Here is a 23,035-nt window from a genome sequence, read left to right as displayed (position 1 = left end):
CATTATTAAATGTGTTGTGCTCAACAGTCCCATAAGTAACTAGCATCTATGCACCTCTGTCATTTTCTGATGGTTATAAGTAAAGTGTAAAAGTTGGTGTCCATGGTAGCTCAGTCTCTGTTGTTTTTAAGTCACCCCCAATGTCTGTTCCAGATCCTGTATGGCAATTCCTGTTCCTAAAACTAGATTTGGTACAGGGTGACAGTGTGCTGATTCACATTAGGTTTACACTTAAGTTCTGAGATTCAGATTTCAGGCTGGACCAGGTCAAGAGTTTAGCTTTAATACTGCTAAAATCTTGTGAGCTTCTCTTGCAAAGTTTTGGATGAATGTGTTAGAACTCAAATGAGATCATCTGATTTTGTGATATTTTCACTATTCAGGGTAAGAATCTTGCGAAAACCATAGCACTGTTCCTTTGACCACTTCTGAACTGGAACTGGAACTGAGCCCCCTCCCACCCACCTTTTTTTTTTTTTTTTTTTTTTTTTTTTTTTAAGATTTGGAATTAAAGATGTATGGATGAGTTCAATTCAAAGGATTCAAATTTGATTCTCCTCCCTTGTCCCCGGAGTATTTCAGGGATGACAGAGATAGATTTTAGGTAACACATTTAACAGGTGACAACAAGTATTTATAAAAGTAATCTCAACAATGATTATGCTGAATCTAGCCTGGCTGTATTCTCTGTTTCAGTCTCTGCAACTGATTCCTATAGGTGTGAGGCAATTATGATTAACATAATAACCAACTCTTAAGGTTACTTCTTAGGTTTCATCTTTTTTCTCCCCTGAGCTTTTCAGCTGCTTCTATACAGCTTACTTCCCATACAATTATCTCCCACTTTCACTTTCCAACCATATTTTGGTTAAACTCAGGATATGCACTGATCTCTTGCTCTTTTTCTCTGTCTTGATGCTATTATTTGACATACACATACATCAGAAAAACATTTCTGGAAGGCCCAATTACTCATTGGGGGCTTAGTCCAATTTCCTCATTTTTTTCTAGACCATATGCTTTCAATTTCTCTGATTCATATTATTTCCTATTGACCCACTTGTTTTAAGCTGTTTTGGGGTTCTCCTCTATTGTTTTTCCCCAGACACCCCCACATATCAAAGACATCAGATAAAAAGGAGCCAGGAAACTTTCTTTGCATGCTGCCCTCTGTTTTCTTTTCACTGTACAAGTTTCCATTAGCTTTCACTAATCTTACCTTAGATTCAATGGAAAATTTTGTTTTCAAAAAGCTGTTATCAAGGAGGAGTTTTCAAGTTCTCATAGTTCTAGATTTTCATCTTTCATAGCACAATTTACACATGCATTAAAAAAAACTATGAAGGCATCACAAAAAGTAATGCAAATTCTACATCTGAGGGAATATAAAAGTGTCATTCACACAAACACAAGGAAACCAACTATAATGATGCAAGCCCATGAGTCTTACAGTACTTGAAATATAAAAGATAGTTCAAAGAGCAACATAATCAGGCTTGGAAGGATTAGATTTTTATTGGTAATTATCAATTTCACTATAAACACACACAAACCTATGAAAAAATATTTCCATCAATAATAATCAAAATTTACAGATAGGCAAAGTTAAACAAGTGCTGCTTGAGGACTAATAGAGTTTGACTTAAAGGATACTTTGTATATTTTAACCTGTGATGTTGACAATTTGTATTTCAACAGTTACAAAACTTTAACATTTTGAATCTCAACTACTGTCATTAAATAATCATTATCTGATTTCCTCTATTGTCTGACCCCCTCAATAATTTCCCACAATTGTGAACATTTAAATCAATAAAATTAGAAAAAATGTTTAAAACACATTATTTTGTACAACTATGAAAATTTAATTGCTAAGAATTTAAAAAATGCTTAAAACTTAACCGATATTATCCTTCAAAATTATTGTTTTTAAATAAAAAACTGCCAAGCCTAAGCATAGTGGATAGTTGAGCATTGTGCAGTTATTTCACAGAGTTGTATCTCTACAATGCCTGATCAGTGCATACATGGTGGCTCACAGATGCATGCTTACTTGCTGAGGGTGAATGTACTTAGGGTGCTGGATTACTTGGAAACATCTTTTCAGAACAGGAACTTTAAAAAGAGCTGCCTCTGTTCTGATGTGGTATGTACAGAATGCCTTTCAGTCATTACATGTAACCATATTTTCAGATCACTTACTTCAAAATGTCCATTTATTTTTGGATTCTTATTCAAATTATTTTTATTATTTTCCAGTGAGACAATTAGAAGGGGAGTGGAGAGCAGGAAATTTGAGTAAGATTTCAAGCATTAACCCTGATAGTAATTACTCAAGCAAAACACTACTCTAAACAGCATCCTTAATTATCTGGGTTTAATAAAAATATTTTGTCATCTTAGCCCTTGGCAATGTCAGAATGAATGGTCTAAACTGTTTTTAGAGTGTCTTTAAGCAAGGTGATGCCATAAATAATAATGGCATGGTGGTTACTAAGGTGTCTCGTGTCTCTTCTGTGACGTCAGCTGGTTGTTATGGAGATGGTAAAATATCAACCATTCTTTGTGAGTCTGTACGAGATCAATTTTTGGATCCATTACAGCAGGTTCATTTCTCTGCTCAACTGTAATCGGTTTTCCATGGCAAAAGAAAGAAGACCAGATGGGACTGTAACATTTTTAAAAAGAAACAAATGTTTGCATTATATTCAAAACTGTATGCCGTATGATACAGACCTTTGCTTGTTTACAACAGATGCAGAATGTAAGCTCTATCCCAAATAGCCTGTGGTTCAAACAGATTATACGTTCCATCATTTCTGTTGGAGGCCACTATTTTTGTTTAGATTTAATATTGCGCATTCTCTCTCTTTTTGTGTGTTTTTGTACCATTTTATAAAACACAGACTCCTGCAATATTTGCAGTGACTTAAAGGGACACTGTCAAGGTTATCGTTCTCTGTCATGCAGTCACTGCAAATGCAGGGGAGTTAGTTCACTTTTAATCTAAAAGTAAGACAAAATCTCCTAAAGCTGCATGAAATGGGATGAACAGTAAAAATACAGTGCCCTGGTCTACACTACGCATTTAGGTCGAATTTAGAAGCGTTAGATCGATTTAACCCGGCACCCGTCCACACGACGAAGCCATTTTTGTCGACTTAAAGGGCTCTTAAAATCAATTTCTGTACTCCTCCCCGACGAGGGGATTAGCGCTGAAATTGACCCTACTGGGTCGAATTTGGGGTAGTGTGGATGCAATTCAATGGTATTGGCATCCAGAAGCTATCCCAGAGTGCTCCATTGTGACCACTCTGGACAGCACTCTCAACTCAGATGCACTGGCCAGGTAGATAGGAAAAGCCCCGCAAACTTTTGAATTTCATTTCCTGTTTGGCCAGCATGGTGAGCTGATCAGCACAGGTGACCATGGAATCCCAGAATCGCAAAAGAGCTCCAGCATGGTCCGAACGGGAGGTACTGCATCTGATCGCTGTATGGGGAGACGAATCCGTGCTATCCGAACTCTGTTCCAAAAGACTAAATGCCGGAATATTTGAAAAAAATCTCCAAGGGCATGAAGGACAGAGGTTATAACAGGGACCCACAGCAGTGCCACGTGATACTTAAGAAGCTCAGGCAAGCCTACCAAAGAACCAGAGAGGCAAATGGCCGCTCTGGGTCAGAGCCCCAGACATGCTGCTTCTATGATGAGCTGCATGCCATTCTAGAGGGTGCCCCTACAACTACCCCACCCTTATGCGCCCCTCCTCTCCCATCCCTCCCGGGCTATCTTGGCAGTTATCCCCCACATTTGTGTGACAAATTAATAAAGAATGCATGAATTTGAAACAACGACTTTATTGTCTCTGCAAGCAGAGATCAAAGGCGGAGGGGAGGACGGTTGGCTTACAGGGAAGTAGAGTGACCCAAGGGGGCGGGTTTTCATCAAGGAGAAACAAACAGAACTTTCACACAGTAGCCTGGTCAGTCATGAAACTGGTTTTCAAAGCTTCTCTGATGCGCAGCATGCCCTGCTGTGCTCTTCTAATCTCCCTGGTGTCTGGCTGTGCGTAATCAGCGGCCAGGCAATTTGCCTCAACCTCCCACCCCACCATAAACATCTCCCCCTCACTCTCACAGATATTGTGGAGCGCACAGCAAGCAGTAATAACGATGGGAATATTGGTTTCGCTGAGGTCTAACCGAGTCAGTAAACTGTGCCAGTGAGCTTTTAAACATCCAAAGGCACATTCTACCACCATTATGCACCTGCTCAGCCTATAGTTGAACTGCTCCTTACTACTTTCCAGGCTTCATGAGCCCTGGGAGAGCAGCCTGAGACAGAAGCCTCCAGCTGGCATGATATTCCAGGCAGGACTGAATCTCCATTAGACAAAACTTAAAGAAGAGAATGACCTGGAGTCATTTCCATTTTTGTCTAGGCGCCCCCAACTGACCTCACTGAGGCCAGCCAGGAGCACCCATGTCTGCCCAGGCGCCCCCAACCAACCTAACCGAGGTCGGCCAGGAGCACACATGGGACAACGACGACAGTTAGCAGTCATATTGCACTGTCTGCCGTCCGCAAGGCAAGGCAAGGGGATGCTGCTGTGTAGCACTGCAGTACCGCGTCTGTCAGCAGCACCCAGGAGACATATGGTGACAGTGAGCTGAGTGGGCTCCATGCTTGCCGTGGTATGTTGTCTGCATGGGTAACCCAGGAAAAAAGGCGAGAAACAATTTTTTGTCGTTGCTTTCACGGAGGGGGGTGGGGGGGCCTGACGACATGTACCCAGAACCACCCGCAACAATGTTTTTGCGCCATCAAGCATTGGGAGCTCAACCCACAGTGCAACGCTCCGAAAGTCGATGCTAGCCTTGGTACTGTGGACGCATACTGCTGACTTAATGCGCTTAGTGGGGACACACACAATCGACTGTATCAAATCGATTTCTAAAAAAATCGACTTCTATTAAATAAACCTAATTTCGTAGTGTAGACATACCCAGTGGGATGCCTCTGGGTAGGCTGTTATGAAAGTGCACTGAGTCAGTTCTCTTGCCTAAGAAGCTTGATGGGGACCCTTTAATTTTCTTCATTTCTATTTTATGTTACGTCCATGGATCTAAACATGCTTTGCTACTTATGAGCATATAGAGGCCTTGCTCCACACTGGACAAAGCCAACCAATTCCACTAATAGTCTGCCCATACTATCTGCAGTCTCAGTGACTTGTGACCCCTCCTCTATGCTTAGCCTCTCACTGTCCTTCCTCATCTATCCAGTGTTTGATGCCAGTGCTGCAGGCTGGCAAGGAGCTGTGCCAGAGCTCTTTTTCTCTTGGCACTCCTCCTCATGCTGTTTGTTATGTTCCTGGCATGCTAGCTGGTAGCATTTGTGGGTGAAGGAGTTACATGATTAAGCAGATGTTGGGTGCCTGGTCACAAGTGGGAGAAAATCACTGGCCAAACTAAGTCTTCACAGAAAAAGACCCTGTAAAACCTAAGGCTGGACCGGTAATAACATTGCAACCAAGAACTACTTTCCATGGAGCAATAGAACTAATTAAAATATGTCAGAAATGTTAAAACAAAACCAGATTGAGATCAAAACCAGATAAGACCAAACACCAAATGTATCATAATGTACAAATCTCTGTGCTCTAAACTGGGAGGTAATGTTCAAAAGGGACACAGCGAAAGCAAAGACAATGAAAACCAGTAGTTTAATTTTTATTTGTGAAAGCAATTTTGCAAAGCAAATAAATAGTAAAAGAATCTATTATCCAAAAATGGATGGAGACGACAAGGCATTAACTCATTTTCAAGAGCTGGTTCTTATTAACTCTTATTTTGTTGGGTATAAAAGTTCATTGAAGTACTAGTAGAACACCAACCAGTTTATCTCCCATAAATTACACAGCAATTTTAATAGCTACTTTAGTATTATCACCTTACTATCTGATATCAGACCACTGAATTATAACATACCACTGTGCTATAGTTTTGCAATGGGAATAAAGATTTTTCCTGTAATATACAAAGGTTTCAGGTTTTTGTTTCACACATTAACGATTAAAATGAAAGAAACATCTACAGTCTTAGAATCTTAACAGTTCACCTTATCTGCAGGAGGCAATTAGAGTTTTTTGTGTTTGTTTTAAACAAGAACTCAATGGAATTCACCTTGCAGCTCAGGTGGAATTGTAGGGGTCTAAAGCTGAATGTGTCGCTCCCTGACTTCAGATCAACATAAGACAGCAACATGCAGCACAACAGACTTGCTACATCTAAGCCTGGTGCTCTTTCAAAAGGCTGGTGCACGTGTTCTTCATAAAGAATAGTTTCCATGTGGTGACTATTAGCTATCTTTACGCATAGTTGATATTATGGAACCTACATTTATTTTGCTGCTTTTTACTGTAAACTTTACTGTAAACTCATATGAGGGCCATCTGAACCTTGATTTTAGACTATTTGTCTTTAGTTGAACACTTTCATTTACAGATTGTGGCCCAAGGGCTAAATGAGGCAGGGCTGAGTCTAGGTTTTGCAGGACTCCATCTATTTTCCTCCAAGTCTATAAGTGGGAGACCTGGGTTCAAGTCTCAGCTCCACATCAGGCAGAGCAGGATTCAAATCTGGCTTTCCCATATCCCAGGTCAGTACTTTAATCACAAGATTATCACCTATTCTGGGGTGGGCTGGTAACTCTCTCTCTCTCTTTTGTGGAAAATGTCTAAAGGTCTCAGGTTCATCCCCATACAGAATGGAAAAAATTTTGAAATCTTCAAAATATTACCAGGATGGGAAAAACATTTTCCACCCATTCCTGCACAATACATAATTTATATATATAAAAGTAAGAATAAGTTCAGTGGACATTAGCATCCTCATTAATTTAAGCTTCCTGTTTACTATGGGGATGTTTAGTTCAATATAGTAATAGATCAGGATAAACATTACTACTTATAACTTTGATAGCACACAAGAGTAATGTACTAACTACCAACCCATACTTTTAAATACCTTCCCAGTGCTCATTTCTTCCAGGGCAGCATGAGAATATTGACCATCTTCAGAACTAAGCAAATAGACCCACAAAACAAGTCCAACTGAAGGAAAATCATATCCATTTTGCTCAGCCCAGTAATCTTAACACGTGTTATGGAAGAAGCGCATCTTATCACTGTAATGGTGTGGCTCCCCCTCTTGCAAGTGCCTCTTCTGGTTGGGTGTGTCTACAAGTCTTTAAACAGTCCTGGCCCAGGAATCCCTGGGGCTTCCTCCCTGAAGGCCAGGGCCGGCTCTGGCTTTTTTGCCGCCCAAAGCAAAAAAGCCTCCCGCCGCCGCCCCTCCCCCCCCCAGCACGGCAGGGGAGGGCGCCGAGCCCGGCCACGGGCCGCTCTCCCCGACCGGCCAGAGCGCCGGGGGCAGGGCGGCGAGCCCGGCTGGGGCTCCACTCTCCCCGTTGGCCAGAGCGCCGGGGGGAAGGCGGCGAGCCCAGCCGGGTCTCTGCTCTCCCTGGCGGCCGGAGCCAGAGCGCCACACCACCCCCCTCCAAGTGCCACCCCAAGCACAAGCTTGGTGGGCTGCTGCCTGGAGCCGGCCCTGCTGAAGGCAATGGTTTCACCTTCTCTGGTCTGTTCTGGCTCCAGATCACTAGCTAGGCCACTAGGTAGTTTAGATCCCCTTCTGGAGGTTTCAATTGTAGGTCACTTCCCCAGTGGCCTATGGAAGGAACCCAGGTCCACCCAGCATTTCGCATCCCAGCCCAGGAACCCTAAGAATAGCAGCCACTCACTGCTGTGTCCTTTTAATGAAACTGCTTTCAGTTCCCTAGGCCACTTCTGCACCACCTCAGTCTTCACCGGTGCTTCATTCTTAGCTCAGGGCTCTTCTGTGTTCAGGCCCAGCAGCCAGACAGGAGTTCTTTTTCGCTTCCCCAGTCCTCCTGGGACCTGATTGGCTGTTCCCTGCAGCCTTTCTGATTAGCTAGCCTTTTGAGGCCTCCCCCTGATTGGCTGATTCCTGCAGTGTCTCTCTAGACCACTAGGACGACTTAGCGCCACTGCTCTTTTCCTGGCCTAGTCCACCCTGTCACAAACACAAATAAACTGCTAAAGGTATCTGCAAACACTGACCAATGTGCCACCCATCCTGCACAAGAGCACATGGAAAGGACCAGATTACTTCCAGAACTCTGGATTTCTACTGTAGCACACAGTCCACCTGTGACCCCCTCCCCAGGTTGGTGGAACACCTGGGGATGGGGTCTGGCAAGGGATGAGCCCGAAACGATAGTGCAGGCTGGGAATCTGGATCCCCAGCTAAGCAGATAACAGCCAACTGAGCAAAGGGGCTCACTTAGTGTGCTGTACTGTAACACCTCACTTAAGGATAAGTCCTATAGAATACAATAGGGATAAAATAATAGGATTAGCTTTATATATATTATGCTAAAAACCCACAGAATTTCAGAGAGATTAGATCCCTTCTGTAGGCTTTTTGAACCATATAGAGTTCTATAGTTGGGATAGAATTCTGTACTAAAATCCATTGAATGATTCACTGAAATCCATGGAAAAGCTATCCATTAAATTCTATATGGACACTCCCATAAGTGCCTCCCCTCGCCATGGCAGGAGCAATAGCCATTGGCCCTGCTCTCTTACTCTGCAGAGGGGAATCACAGAGAGTGTAAAGCTAGAGTTATTTCATGCCTTAAGGAAGCATTACCATAAGTTTCCTGTAGATTAGCCTATAGTTTTATGGAAAAGCTGCAAATAATCCTCTTTAATAGAAGAGGATAATGCCTCTGTTATTAAAGGAATCTAATTTGTCTATTCATCCCATTGCATAAGAGCTACAGACATGGAAGGAAATGAAACAGAACTGTAGCTGGGAACCACCAAATGCTTTTTCTGGTTATCATAGGTATCAGATTTTTGAGTCAATGTAGAATTGGGACAAAATTGTGTACTGCAATGAACAGAGGCAACAGAGACAAAATAAAGAAAATGCTTTGCCCACCTCCGGTGCCATCCAAAAGGGCGTTCCCACCGAAGTGTTTCTGCGTAGCCGGGTGCTGGTGAGCTGGGCTGAAACACCTGCAATAAAATGGATTCAGATTTTGGCCTAAAATTCATGATGTATTTTCAGTTCAGATTATATCAAGTCTCAGGAAAACAAACACATGATCCTTAAAGCACGTCTGCAAAACAGCAGTCAAAATCAGAGCAAGGTGTACCATTTGTACGAAATTATTTATTTGATAAATTTCACATTTTGCTTTAATCATGACTTGTTCAAGGGCAGACCACAACTTGTTATTCAGAATTGTTCAAATAATTGCTCTAAATAATTCTTGGTTTGAAGCTCATTCACTTATTTATTTAACTCTGATTCTTGCTCACACCAGCAGAATTTGTAGCTGCTATATAGACTTGCATAGAGATTATAGTTACAACTACACACTAAAGTGGTACTGAATACCAATGAGCCAAAAAAAAATGTTTTAAAAGAGAGAAATAAAGAAAAAGAACTGTAGTTCTCAGACATTTTAGGACAATTTATACAGTGAACAATATGTGTTAATATGTATCATGCTGAAAGCAACTTAAGGAGAAATATAAATATATATTACATCCAAAAAATCTACTTTAAAGGAATGATACAGTTGCAAAGTCAGACAATCAAAAGTTAAGAAATGCTAAAATTAAGGTTGCCTGTGCCACTTTAATTTGGCCCTCTTGTGCATATGCTTTATGAGATAGTCTTTAATTACATGATCACATACCCCTGCATATCCCACAGGAACCCTACTACATTCAGTGCACAGAATAGATGGTGTTTACTAAAAGGGTTCAATATTTATTTTTATCCTCATACAATGTGTGGCCCTATGCCTTATTTCTGCACACCACTCAAACCCTGCACTGAACACAGAACTATAATTATTCTCATGGGTTTTTCTATGGTGTTATCATCATAGTATCTTAGTGTTTTTTAAAAATAATGAATATATCTTCACAATGCCCTTTTTTACACCTAGGTAATCGAGGCACAGAGATTAAAGCCAAAATTCTCAAATGTGACAACTAATTTTCTGTGCCCAATTTGAGGAGTCTAGGTCTGCTTTTTCAGAGTAGTTGGCATTTTAAAGCACTTTATATGTTCAGAGCAGAGCTCCTATATACCACAGCTGCAGCTGAGCAAGGTCAGCACTTCAGCAGAACAGATCCCAGAGTCCTGAAACTCCTGCCTCAGTCATTACACACCTTCCAATTTCTGCAACAAATGACACAGGCATAATACAGACAATGGCATAATTCACTACACAGCCCTGTTTCATACCCCAAGGAAGTCCATTCAATGCACTGAATGAGGCAGGCCTCCTGCCCTATCCTCTTCCCCATAACTATCACACAAACTCCTGTGCCATGTCCCCCCTGCCAGTAGCCAGTTCTTGCCCTTATCCTCCCATTGCCTAGTCTCCTCCTCCTGTTCTTGCCTGTGTTCTTCCTCCCTGCTCCTGTCCCCCCATCTGTGGATCCTGCCCCTTTCCTCCTGTTCCTCTGCTCTTGCGCCTCTTTTGGTTCTATTCCTCCGCCCTTTGGTCTTCTGTCTCCCTCTGCTCCTGCCTCTTTTCCAAACTTCTAGGTTCCTGTTCAGAGCCACCCCCACAGCAGGGATGGTTCTTGGAGTGTTGCCCTGGGCACCAAATCGCCCCGCCACTCAGCTTTTTTGTTTGTTTTTACTCTACTGATTGGCTGGGGGCAGGGAGGGGACAAAACCAAGCCACAGCCAGCCACTCAGGGGCAAGGGGCTGCAAATGTTTTCCACCCTGGCCAGCAAAATGGCACGCACCACTGCTGCTCCCCAGACTCCTGTTCCACCACCCTGAATCTCTTCCTCACCTTCTGAATCTGAGTCACATTGTTTCCTCCTTTCCCTTCACACTACCTGCCGCAAGGGGATCCAGAACACAGGAGAGATTGTTTCCCTGTCAACTCTGCTCTCAGTTCTGGGCCTGGGTCCACAACATCCCTTGGTAACCAAGAGGAGTAACTGCAGGGAAAGTGTTGCCCAGTTCCTGTGGAGTCCCAGAATGGCGCATGCTCAGCCCTTTTGTGAAGATAGCGCATGCACAGTCCTGTCACACACAGGAGCTGTGAAGGGATGGAGCATGCTCAGTTCACTCAGAACTTTAAGAGAACTTAGATGCAAACTCCAGTAAGTCTCTACTGATTATGTGTGAACTGCAATTTTTCAGATGTCACAACTCGACCAAATTTGGGCAAATTGTCAGAGGACAGAAAGAGTCACGTCCCTGACACTAGGGCAATCCCCTGCCAAATTTAAAGTCTCTGCTCCAAAGCATGGGAGTGCTAGAGCTTCTCGGTGAAATCATTGTCAGTATTTGTTAAACACTGGAAAAACAACACACTTTTCCCTAAGCTCATTCTTAGAAACTCTAACCTCAAGCTGTAGTTTCCTCCTCCACATTAAATATGCCCAGTGATGTGTTCTTGTTTTAGAAAGGAAAAGGTAGATTTCTGCCAGTCTACACTAGTTATTGCTCAAGATTATACTGGTAAAACTGCCTCAAATGAAAAGTAGTGTTGTTGTAACCATGTCGGTCCCAGGGCATTAGAGAGACAAGGTGGGTGAGGTAATATATTTTATTGGATCAATACTGTCAGTATGAGAGACAAGCTTGCAAGCTGACACAGAGCTCTTCTTCCAGTCTGGGAAATGTATTCAGATTATTACAGTTAAATACGTGATGGAACAATTATGCTAAACAATCTGTTCCATCTTGTATTTAGCTGTGACACTGAGTAAGTTTCCCAGACCTGAAGAAGAGCTCTGTGTGGCATGGAAGCTTGTCTCTCTTGCTGACAGAAGTTGGTCAAATAAAAGATATTACATCACCTATCTTGTCTCTCTAATGAAAAGTGATTTTTAGCCTCACCAAAGAGATTACTAGGCTATCATAGTTTTGCCTTAGGCCACATATGTTTCTCCCAGCACTACTTAAAATTGAGTGTCTCTACACTCAACAGTAATGAATTTCTGTCCCTAGCAGCTAATAAAGAGGCATCTGCTTCCTAAATTTATTCCACAGATTTAAAACCAACAGATTTTAAATATAATTTTAGTTTTATAATACTGTGACATTAGGAAAGTTAAGTTTGCTTTTCCCTTCATGCACCATATTATAATTCTGGGCCATTCCTTTATTGCCAGAATTCTGGCATGCCAGTTTTATGGTACTTTCTCAATATATGAGTATTTTACTTTAGCAACATGAGGAGTTAGGCAAACAGTTGTACAATACTGTATTTTCAAAACGGTTTACCTAACACTTTATACTGACTCACTATGATTTTCTGCTCCCTTTATTGTTAATAAAATTTCTCTTTATATGTACATATCTGACTCTAAAGAGTAACTACAGCATTATTTTACTTTACTAAATGTATATGTATTTCAAGATAGAAATATTCATCTGAGGGTAAATTCTATTGCAAAGTTCCCCTTCCTCTAGCTCTCTCTTTATGCCTCTTGTGATGTTTCCAATCCAGCCAGGCTCATGTCTAACAGCACTAATCACAAATTAAATGGATCTGTTAGTTTGTGAACCCATAGGACCACTTTACCTTCTGCTCAGAGGGAATAAATGTGCTTAGGGCTAGTGAAAGCCATTTGAAAGAAAAGAATGTATCCTTTTCATATGCAAAAGATGGAATATTTAAATTTAAATGAGAGAACTTCCTTGAGATATGATATTCCTAATGGAATGCAAACATGTTTCATAAATAAAATGGCTTTTTTAAGCTATTGTTTTAAAAAGCCTAAAATAGATTTTCTGACAGGATTTCCTAGGTTGCTCCATCTGCTACTTTTCCCCATCACTCCCTAAATATCTCAACATTCCTCTTGGAAAATTCTCTCAGTAATTGGTGTTCCAGAAACACCTCTACCTTCTGAGTGGAAAATAAATGGATGCCTTTGGCTAAACTGCACACATCAAGAAAACAAATGGTAAGCAGTCATTACCAAAGTCAACAAGCTTGACTCCTCCTTCTGTTGTCAGAAGAATGTTGTTCCCTTTGACGTCACGATGGATGATTCGGTTATTGTGTAAATGTTGAAGGCCCTGTATAGCCATGACAACAAAAAATAAGTTTACTCCCTTATTTTAAAACAATTACCCTACTATTAGGGAGTGTAATGAAGACAATCTGCACTTCACTATAGAAACATCTGTCTGCTTGATCACATGCTTGATATGCCCCCCTGCTGCTATAACAGCCAGCATAATATTGTTATCATTACCATAGTTTATAAATGGAAAATGTATGAGATGGGTAAATTGCACCCTCTACTGTCATTACAAGCCTGATGAACATCCTTACCAAGAGAGCACCATATAAGATGTATGAGATTATAGCTTCATCCAACCGTTGGTCACACTTCAGCAAGCCTTTGACAAGATCTGTGACAGAACCTCCATTACACAGCTGTGAAGAGAATGGGGAGCAAAAAAAGAAACAAAACACAAGACCCCTATTACTCAACAGACTTGTTTAGGTTGTGGATTCCTACTGTAGGAGTCTGCAACATAACACAAATGCCAGACCAAGTAGATTTCCACCTGCAATTATTTAAGTTGTCATCCTTGTCATAGAGCATATTTTATTAACAGTGTTGACAATAAATCATAGTACTTGGGGGGAGGGGTGGAAAGCACAAGTCAGAGGTTGTAAAATTTAACTAAAAGTGAAATATTAAAACAGAAAAACTATATGTTATTATAAAAACAGAATCTATAGATCCGGTTTAATTTATTTGACTATTTTCACAATAATATGTGCATTGTCTTTTTGAAAAACTGCCTTTGTGTGAAGAAAAGGCCAGAAAAGACAAGATTGATTCACTTGATAACTGGGAGGCAACAAATTACAGTCATTTCAAACCTTCACTCCATCAATGCTCCTGCTGGCAGGCAATATAAAATAGACAGCAGCCATATCTCTATACTCAGACTTGATGGCATGCTCTGCCAACAACTGAGATTAAACATTCTGATCCAGAAAAGCACAGCTTCTTGCAAGCACTTTCCATTAATGGGCTGCCATACATCAAAGGAGGAGGAGGAGAAAAAGTAAAATTAGAACCTTTGTAAATGTGTTTTCACCCACATCATTAGTTCATCAACCATGCCCCTCTAGCAACTGTTTCCCCCTCATCCTCCTGCTTTCTCCCTCTTTCTCCTTTTCTTACTTTTATATTTACAACAACTGTATGACACTTAAAATTAAAAGGAGCGTTGTTTGGCAGGGGTTTTTTGCAGGGTGGGGAGGTCATTATATTTGTTCTTCCACAGTCACCTCTTATTTTTGCAGAGCGGTCCCTTCTACACCATACCAAGCTTTCTGTCACGTAAAAATCATATGTCTATATCAACAAGATACTTGAACTCAGATCTAAATTCCCTTTGCATTGGCAGTATTCAGTCTAAAAACTCTAATGCATAAAATCAAACAAATGGCATGAAATCAAATTCTAAAATCCTCCTTTGAAATCTGACAATCTACTACTCTTTTGTTTTTCCTTTCTTCCCTAAATTTTGTCAATCTAGTATCAGTCCCTCTGCACGCTAATTTGCCATGTGCTATAGGAGGTATGGATATTTTTCACCATACGTTATCACCATTACTATAGGACTAAAAAAATCTGTTAGAATTCTGAACTTTTCTACACATGAAAAGTGCATTATGTTAGCTACTGAGGATCCAGAACACATGATACATTGGTTTCCTTTACGCAAATAAGTTACTGAAGTAATATTCCATCAGTGGTTGATAGTGGCTGATGCAAGAGTTTACCTTTCCTTTTTTACTTGGGAGCTTGTTCCATCCAGTTGGGAGGGAGTCCATAAGCCACTATCACACACCAAATACATTTGTAGATGAACTAAACCCTTAGGTGGAAGGGAGTGTATGCGCTTACCTACCCAGGGCCGGCTCCAGGCACCAGCTGAGCAAGCAGGTGCTTGGGGCGGCCAAGGGGAAGGGGTGGCATATCAGGCTCTTCAGCGGCGGGTCCCTGTCCCTCTCGGAGGGAAGGACCTGCCGCCGAATTACCGCCGAAGAAGAAAGCGGGCGGTGGAACTGCCGCCAATTGCAACTTTTTTTTTTTTCCCCCGCCACTTGGGGCGGCAAAAGCCCTGGAGCCAGACCTGTACCTACCCGTGTTTAATTATTTGCCTGGGGAGCCATCAATGCCATGTATTGTCTTTATTATCTTTATTGTACTAACTGTGTACTATTGAGATGTGTTGTGCTAATTTTATTTGCATTCTTTTTTCACGAAAAGCTATAGCCAAACAGAAAAGTAATCTCAAGGGACTGGTAATGAGATATGAAGCCTTTCAGCTCAAGGCCACCACTTCAAACCCAACCCAAGTTGATTGAAAGTGATACAGTCTTCTGGCTGTTCAGTAGCATATGTGAAATGAATCACATTCTCTCCAAATAGCTAAGTACCCACAACACAAAGACCACCACCAAAATTGGCAGAGACACCCATGTTGGTAGTCAATAGAGAGCTCTGGAATGAAATGATCATGAACACTGAACTAGCTGCCTGCCACTAGAGGTGGTCCTTACATAAGAGAGCTAATGCATATTTTTAGGGACATGGTCTATGAAATATCTTTTCTATGAATAAACATAAAATGTTAGTTCTCAGTGTAGCACCTTCCCTCATCATATAAAATTAAATTAAGGGCCCACTTCTGCTTCTCTTAGTCACTTTGAGTAGTACCTTACCATGGGCTTTAATGCAACTACTCACCTGACTGAGGTATTGCTCATAGTGAGTAAATGTTGCAGAATAGTGCAACGAAAAATATTTTTAATTAGAAAATTGTAAAGATGCTCATCACAATGACTATATGATTTCATCAAAGAAACAGGGATCACAGTAAGAGAGAGCTTTGTATATACCCTTTTACTGAAAAAAATCACTACACTATTATAAAACGTAATTGCTGTGCACAGACAAATCTGCACGCAATTCTAAGGCAGGGAATATTTCCAAGGTCAACTGTTTCAATAAACTTCTGTATATAAGGAAAATGAGAAGTTTTGTCTTAAATTTCTTTACAAATTTAAAATTAGGTGCACCAAAAACAACAAGCTATACATCATTAATGCAAAAAGCTAACCTGCGGAAATGGTATGTTCTTGTGACATTCATGATTCAGTTGTACAGAACAGCATGTCTGATGTACTTTGGGATAAGAATGTTAGCTGTTTCTCTGTTAGTCACTAAAATCCCATACAGCAAAAAAACTGATGATCATTTTGATAACCATTGAAACTTATTATGAAAATTGGCATATGGTACCAAATGCTGTCCTCCATACCGTATAATGTTGCAATGCATAAAAGTCAGGTTTATTGTATCACTGGAACAGGGTTAAAGTAGAACATAAAGTGATCATACTTTACTCTGATTCCACCCACAATCCCAGAATAGCTGGATGGTGCTTCCAAAATAATCAGTAACAAACAAGTTAGTGCTCACATTTATATTGATGTAACTATGTTATAGAAAAATACTGCTATGGTGCAACACCCCTATAAGATCACTAATCTCTGTGCTGGGCTCCATACACAATTAATCCTTTAGGAACATCCTAATCATCTGAGTGAAATCCTGGAGCTAGTGCAGTCAGTCAATGACACTAACTGCAGTGCAATCAGAATGACAGCCCTCATTTTGAGAACACTGAAACATGCTAAATGGGGGTAGAGTCTGCATAAGCCATTTAAAGTGCTAGATATTCAACAGCATCCTGTTATTAATTTTACACTGCCTTAAGACAGTTTTCCCATTACATTCTCTCAGCTCACATTTGCAATGGGTGCCAGGTTTGGTAAATACTGTGTGTGGTACTTCATCATGAAGACATCTTTTGGATTATCCAAAAAGACCTTGACTTCTCAACACTAACACAGATGTTTTCTCCAGCATGGAAGCTCAATTTACTTTCAAGTAAGAAAATTATTATGGAGCCCATTCTATGTTTTTGAAGACAGAACGAAGTACCTTGAATGGCAATAAAGTGCTGATACCAAGCCCCCATGTCTGGGGTTTGTTACTGAATAAACACCGAGTGTGTTTTTTTGAAGGGTGGATCTGCAAACACCTCCCATTGCCAGACTGTTTGATCAATATCCCTAAACACAGAACCCCCAAATTCTAAGGTTTGTCTCTCAGTATAGAGCACAGAGACCCACTATTTGCTGTTTCTGATTTGTTCACTTCTAAAGGGGAGCACCTCGCCCTAAAAATCCATTTTAATTAAGTTCTAATATTATCAAAATATCTTACCTCAAGAACTAGCCAAAGCTGTCCTCCCACGTATTGATCTGCTTTGTAAAACATTCCATAAAACTTAACAACATTGGGATGATTGGGAAGAAACTGTAAAATATTATATTCTGCTTCAATTTCCTCATCCACATCCTAAAAGGAAAACACAAATATGGTGTATAAATAAATAATAATTCAGAACAACAAACAAATAAATCTTCATTGACAAAAAGAAGTATCTATACATTATTTCATGCTTCTAAATGTCTTTATTGTGATGCACTGAAAACAATCTAATCAAATAATAAAATCTGGTCAAAAACCAATCACACCACAATTGTCTTATTGCAAATAAAAGTGTGAACTCCATGTGCAGTCAGTAGTTTTGCCTCAAGGGTACGCTTAATGCATAATAATACACTGCTATCACAAAAGTAAAAATGGTGCTTAGCTTTGCTCACTTGTCTAAATGGAAAATTTGCATATATATCTTTTCTAATTTGTTTCTTAAATCTGCATTTCTGATGGTTGAGCTACTGTAAATACATGAATCTTAGCTTCATTTTTTCTTTTTAAGGTAATCTGATGAACCTAGTTATATATTTAAGACATTAAATGGGACATGAATAAAAATAAATACATCTTTAAAACAGGAGAAATTTATACAAACTAAAGCCCACGTGGAGAACGGATACAACAGGAACTGTTAAACAGAGCAAAAATCAAAATCCTCAAAATAAGCAAAAATTTGACTATTTGTCTAAAGAGGGATTTTTGTGAAGATGAAATAACAAAAGACCAACTATATTGCACAATAACCCACATGAGCCCCAGTTCAGCAAAGCACTTAAGCACATGCTTAAGTGTATTCCTATTCAGCACAGCCTTTGACTTTAACAGGACTTGAGCACATGCTTCAAAGTTAAGCATGTGCTTAAATAATTTGCTGAGTTGGGATAGTTTGCTGTATCAAGACCCTGGTGCTTTATTCCATTAATCACATATTACTTATTACATTCTTCTGACTCATACCGTACAAGGGATGAACAAGCTGTATTTCTTTAAATAAAAAAGGGGCAACTTTTCTCAGTACGGGTTTTAGTCTCAATGTCCCAGTCAAATTCCAATGCGGATAATTACATACTGAAATTCTGTGGTTTCTATTGGCCACAATATTTGCCACACATTGAGATGTAGGTGGTGCAACCTAGTGGTCAGAACAGGAGTCTGGCCTCATGGTCAGAGCAGAATCAGAGGGCAGAACTGGAGGCGTGGTCAGGAGGCAAGTGAATGGTCAGTAGCAGGAGTCAGAACAGAGCTGATGTCATGGTTAGGAGACAAGCCAGTGGTCAGAGCCAGCAGCTATGAATCAGGGGGTCAGAGGTAGGCAGGAATTAGGGATGGAATGGAGCAGGCAAGGAGTGGAGCAAGGGCTGAACAGGAAGCAGGTCTGGGGCAGCTGTGGGCATGGAACGCATTGAGCAGCCACTGTGCTCAAGTTGCTACCAGGCTTAAATAGGGATCTGTTGGCCCTTCTGTCCAATCAAGGAGCAAATCACTTTGTGAGGGTTTACTGGGTCCACTCGAGCTCATTGGGTTGCTAAGTGACCATGCCCAGAGCCAATGGAGTTCCTGACAGTATGGCCCCCTTTGGGGCTCCTCCTAGGGGCTCATGGCCCTTGCTTGTCAGGGTATCCTTGGTGAAATTCCCTCAAGAGATCTGGAGTGTGAACATTTTCTTCTGGTTCCCAGAATCACTCCTCTGGCCCATACTCCTTCCAGTCTGTCAGATACTGCAGCTTCCCCTTGACTTATTGGGAGGCGAAGACCTGATGGACTTTATATTCCTCCTGCCGATGGACAATTACAGAGGGTGGAGGAGGATCTACCCAGTTGGGGAAAAGGTTGTCAACAAATGGTTTAAGGAGAGAAACATGAAAGACAGGTGAATCTTGAGGGATTCTGGCAGTTGAAGCTTGAAGGCCACTGGTTTATTTGCTCGATGATCCAAAAAGGACCCAGGTATTGATGGTCAAGCTTGACTGAAGAATGGTCTGTTCTCAGGTTCCCAGTTAAGAGCCAGACCTTATCCCCTACTGCAAGGTTAGGGGCAGCCTATCACTTTCAGACTGTGTAATGCTTATAAGTTTCTTTACTGGCAAGTAAGTGTTCCTTGAGTTCCTGGCATGTTTTCTGGACCATATCCATGTCCCTCAGGACAGCAGAGCCATCAGGCAGAACTGGATGGAACCAGGGGTAAAAGCCAACATTTGCAAAGAATGGGGTGTGTTGGGGGGAAGTGTGGGTTGAGTTGTTGTACACAAACTCAGCCAAACAGTATTGGGAGCCAATCATCCTGACAGAAATTCAGAAAACAGCAGAGATACTGCTCCAGGGTCTGACTGCCTCTTTCAGTTTGATCATCAGTCTGAGGATGGGAGGCTGTTAAGGTGAGGAATTTAGTGCAGAGAAAGTGAAGAAATTCCTGCCAGAATCAAGAAATAAATTGAGGCGCTCAGTCCAAAATGGTGCAAGTTACTGCCATGGTACTGAAAGATGTGCTCCAGGAAAGCTTGTGCTATTTCATTGGCAGATGGCACAGTGCAGCAGGGAATAAAATGGGCCATCTTGGTCAGGAAGTCCACTTCAGTCAGGATAACAGTGCCGTTGGAAGTGCAGTAACTCCACTATAAAGTCCATTGAGAAGGTGGACCAAGGAAATGGAGGTTTGGGAGAGGCTGAAGGAGACCCATAGGGTTGGCTCACAGGTTCTTCATACAGGCACAGAGGTTGCAGAACTTCACATAGTTTTTAACATCTGTTCATAGGGTCAACCACCAGAAGTAACTAGTAATCAGAGTCCAGGTTTTAAATTGGCCAAAATGTCCTGCTATAGGGGAGTCATGGCACAATCTTAGCACCTGAAGTTGGGAACTGGTCATCAAGTGACTAGTGAGGGCCGAACAGACAAATTGGGAGGATTTAAGGAGAGCGTGAGGGCTTTCTGCTCCACTTCACAGTACTCGTCCTTGCAGGACAAGGCATTTGTCTTCTCATTCTTAGACCCAGGATAGTAGGTAACCATAAAGTCAAATTGGGAGAGGAAAAGGGCCCAGCGAATCTGACGTTGGTTGAGTTATTGTGTTGTCTGTAGATGCTCCAAATTCTTGTGATCTGTCCAAACTTGAACAGGGGCCTGGGCCCCCTCAAGGAGGTGGTCCCACTCCTCAAAGGCAGCATTGATGACCTGGAGCTCCTTGTCCCATACATCATCTTTCACCACGAGTCAGTTTCCAAGAGAAGAGGGCACAGGGATGAAGCAACTGGTGAGAGCACCATACCTATTACAAAGTCCAAGGCATTGTTCTCAACTATAAAGGCCTTTGTAGGGTCTGGATGGATCAAAATGGGGGCAGAAATAAACAACTTTTTCAAGTGGTTGAAAGCCACCTGAATGTCCGGGGATCAGGTGAACTTAACTCCCTGCTTGAGGAGGGACATTTTAGGGGCTACCAGGTCAAAGAATCCTTGGATGAATCGCTGGTACACATTTATGAATCCAAGAAACCATTGCATTCCACATATATTCAAGGGTGCCTTCCACTTGGTGGTGGCTGCAACCTTGTGGGGGTCCTGCTGGAGAGATGAGACAGCTCAGAAACTCCACAGTATCCTTGTCAAATTCACATTTCTTGTGTTTCACATAAAGTTGATTTTGGTGAAGCCAATCAAGAATGGTGTGGCACCTGGTGGTCATGGAGTTCTTGGTTTTCTGAAAAAATGAGAATATTGTCTAAGATGATCACAAATTGATTGAGGATATCTCAGAAGACATTGCTCATGAAATGCTGGAAAGTTGCAGGGGCATTACGCAGACCAAACATTTTGACCAAGTATTCAAAATGGCCATAGCTGGTTCAAAATGTTTTCTTCCATTCATCCCCCTGTTGGACTCTGATCAGGTTGTATGTTCCATGCAGATCTAGCTTTGTGAAGACCTGAGCCAAATGGATTCTTTCCAGGAGTTTGTTTACGAGAGGAAAAAGACATTGATTACAGATAGTGATCTTTTTTAGATGTAAAGTCAGAGGGAGCCATCCTTCTTAGGCACAAAATATATAGATGTTCCCACGGGGGAAATCAAAGATTGGATGAACCCATTACATAGATTTTCTTCATGGTACTCCTGGAGGGCCTGCAGCTTAGGTTCAGATAAGGAAATATGTGTCCAAAAGGAACCTCGGTTGAAGGCTGACTGTGTAATCATAACTGTGATGAGGAGGTAGGGCATACTCCTTCTGTTTGTTGAATACTTTGGCATGTTCTAGGTATTTGGCAGAAATTTCAGGCACTGCTCATAAATCTTTGGTTCCTAACTCTGGATCCTTCAGGGGCTTCAGTGTACCGCAGAATGTGACCAGCCATTGGCTTGAGCTGGGCAGGCATGTTTGTCAGCACCGCAGGGAACACAACAGTATAGATCATGGGTGCCATCTAATTTGGGGGTCACGAGTGACAAGTCAGGGGACACCAAGGACGTCCAGTGAGTACAGAGCGCAGATGACCCTGAACTGCAAGATGCTTGGTGACCACCAAATGACCTCCAGGAGAGCTGTCTGATGCTTAATGGGGCCTGAAGAGAGAAGTGACCCATTGATAGCCTTGACAAGCTTAGGGAAATCCCTGCAAAGGATTCCATGCCCCTTAATGAACTCCTGGTCAATGAAATTGCCAGAGGTATCCAAGTCAACCAGTGTTCTAAGTGGACATGAGGGATGGCAGAATGCCACAACTGAAGAGGGAGACAGAGCAGGGAAGCATGCTGGTTACGGGTTGCCAAGATTCTGGCAGATAGCTGGCTTCACAGTTTGCTGTGGGGAGGAGGGAAGCACTGACCCAACCCTAGCCCCCTCACACTGGGACTGGGCTTTGGTGCTTTCCAACCTGGAGGTGGACCAGTCTTTGGTAGGGCACCCTGCTGCAACATGTCTGGTCATCCCACAATGTAGGCACAACCCTAATGCCTGACAAGTATTCTTTTCATTGCCAGAGAGGTAGGGCTCAGTAAACTTGCATCATTTTGGAGTCTGGTATGGCAATAGGAGCTCCAGGAGACATAAGAATTCTGACCAGTGGGGGTCAGGTGGCCTGTCATTTTTCTTAGGCTCCCTCTGTTAGCTGATCACCAATCCTAAAACAAAGATCAATTAAGGCTCCCAGGCTAGGTGGAAGTTCCACCCATGCTAATTCATCTTTGATTGGGTCATTGAGTCCCTGCCTGAAGTAGTGTCTCTGCACAGTGGATATCTGCAACCAGACATTTAAATTCCTCTGCATAGTTGGTGATAGACCCAAGACCCTGCCACAGTATATTCTTGATTAGGAATCTAAGATGATCTCCATTGCCTGAACAAAGTTCTCAAAGTGTTCAAGGAGAGGACTGGACCCCTGCAAGAGTGGTGAAGCCCCCTTCAGGGCCTCTCCAGTGGGCAGGCTAAGCACTAATCCCACTTGGGATTGATCCATGGGGCATGACTGTACATGCCAACATGAACTGGAATCCACAAAACTTGGCACAATCCCTGTTAAATGTATCAGGTAGGGGCAGCGTAGGCTCACAAAAAGTGGGTGCACGAGT

General features: G+C 41.9%; 1 protein-coding gene across 1 annotated transcript in view; it reads right to left on the bottom strand.

Annotated features, from left to right (window-relative positions):
* MYO3B (myosin IIIB) overlaps positions 1-23,035 on the bottom strand; it is a 319,441-nt gene that overhangs the window by 253,122 nt on the left and 43,284 nt on the right. Inside the window, exons 3-6 of the mRNA XM_034786511.1 lie at positions 17,416-17,550; positions 13,428-13,532; positions 13,069-13,168; positions 9,037-9,113 (exon numbers count right to left, since the gene is read on the bottom strand). Of these exons, the coding sequence (XP_034642402.1) occupies positions 9,037-9,113; positions 13,069-13,168; positions 13,428-13,532; positions 17,416-17,550 (417 nt within the window). The remainder of the gene's footprint in view (positions 1-9,036; positions 9,114-13,068; positions 13,169-13,427; positions 13,533-17,415; positions 17,551-23,035) is intronic.

This window comes from Trachemys scripta, chromosome 11 (assembly GCF_013100865.1).
Source record: "Trachemys scripta elegans isolate TJP31775 chromosome 11, CAS_Tse_1.0, whole genome shotgun sequence".
NCBI lineage: Eukaryota > Metazoa > Chordata > Testudines > Emydidae > Trachemys > Trachemys scripta.
Note: the sequence above shows the minus strand (reverse complement) of the source record. Positions and strands in the feature narration are given on the sequence as shown.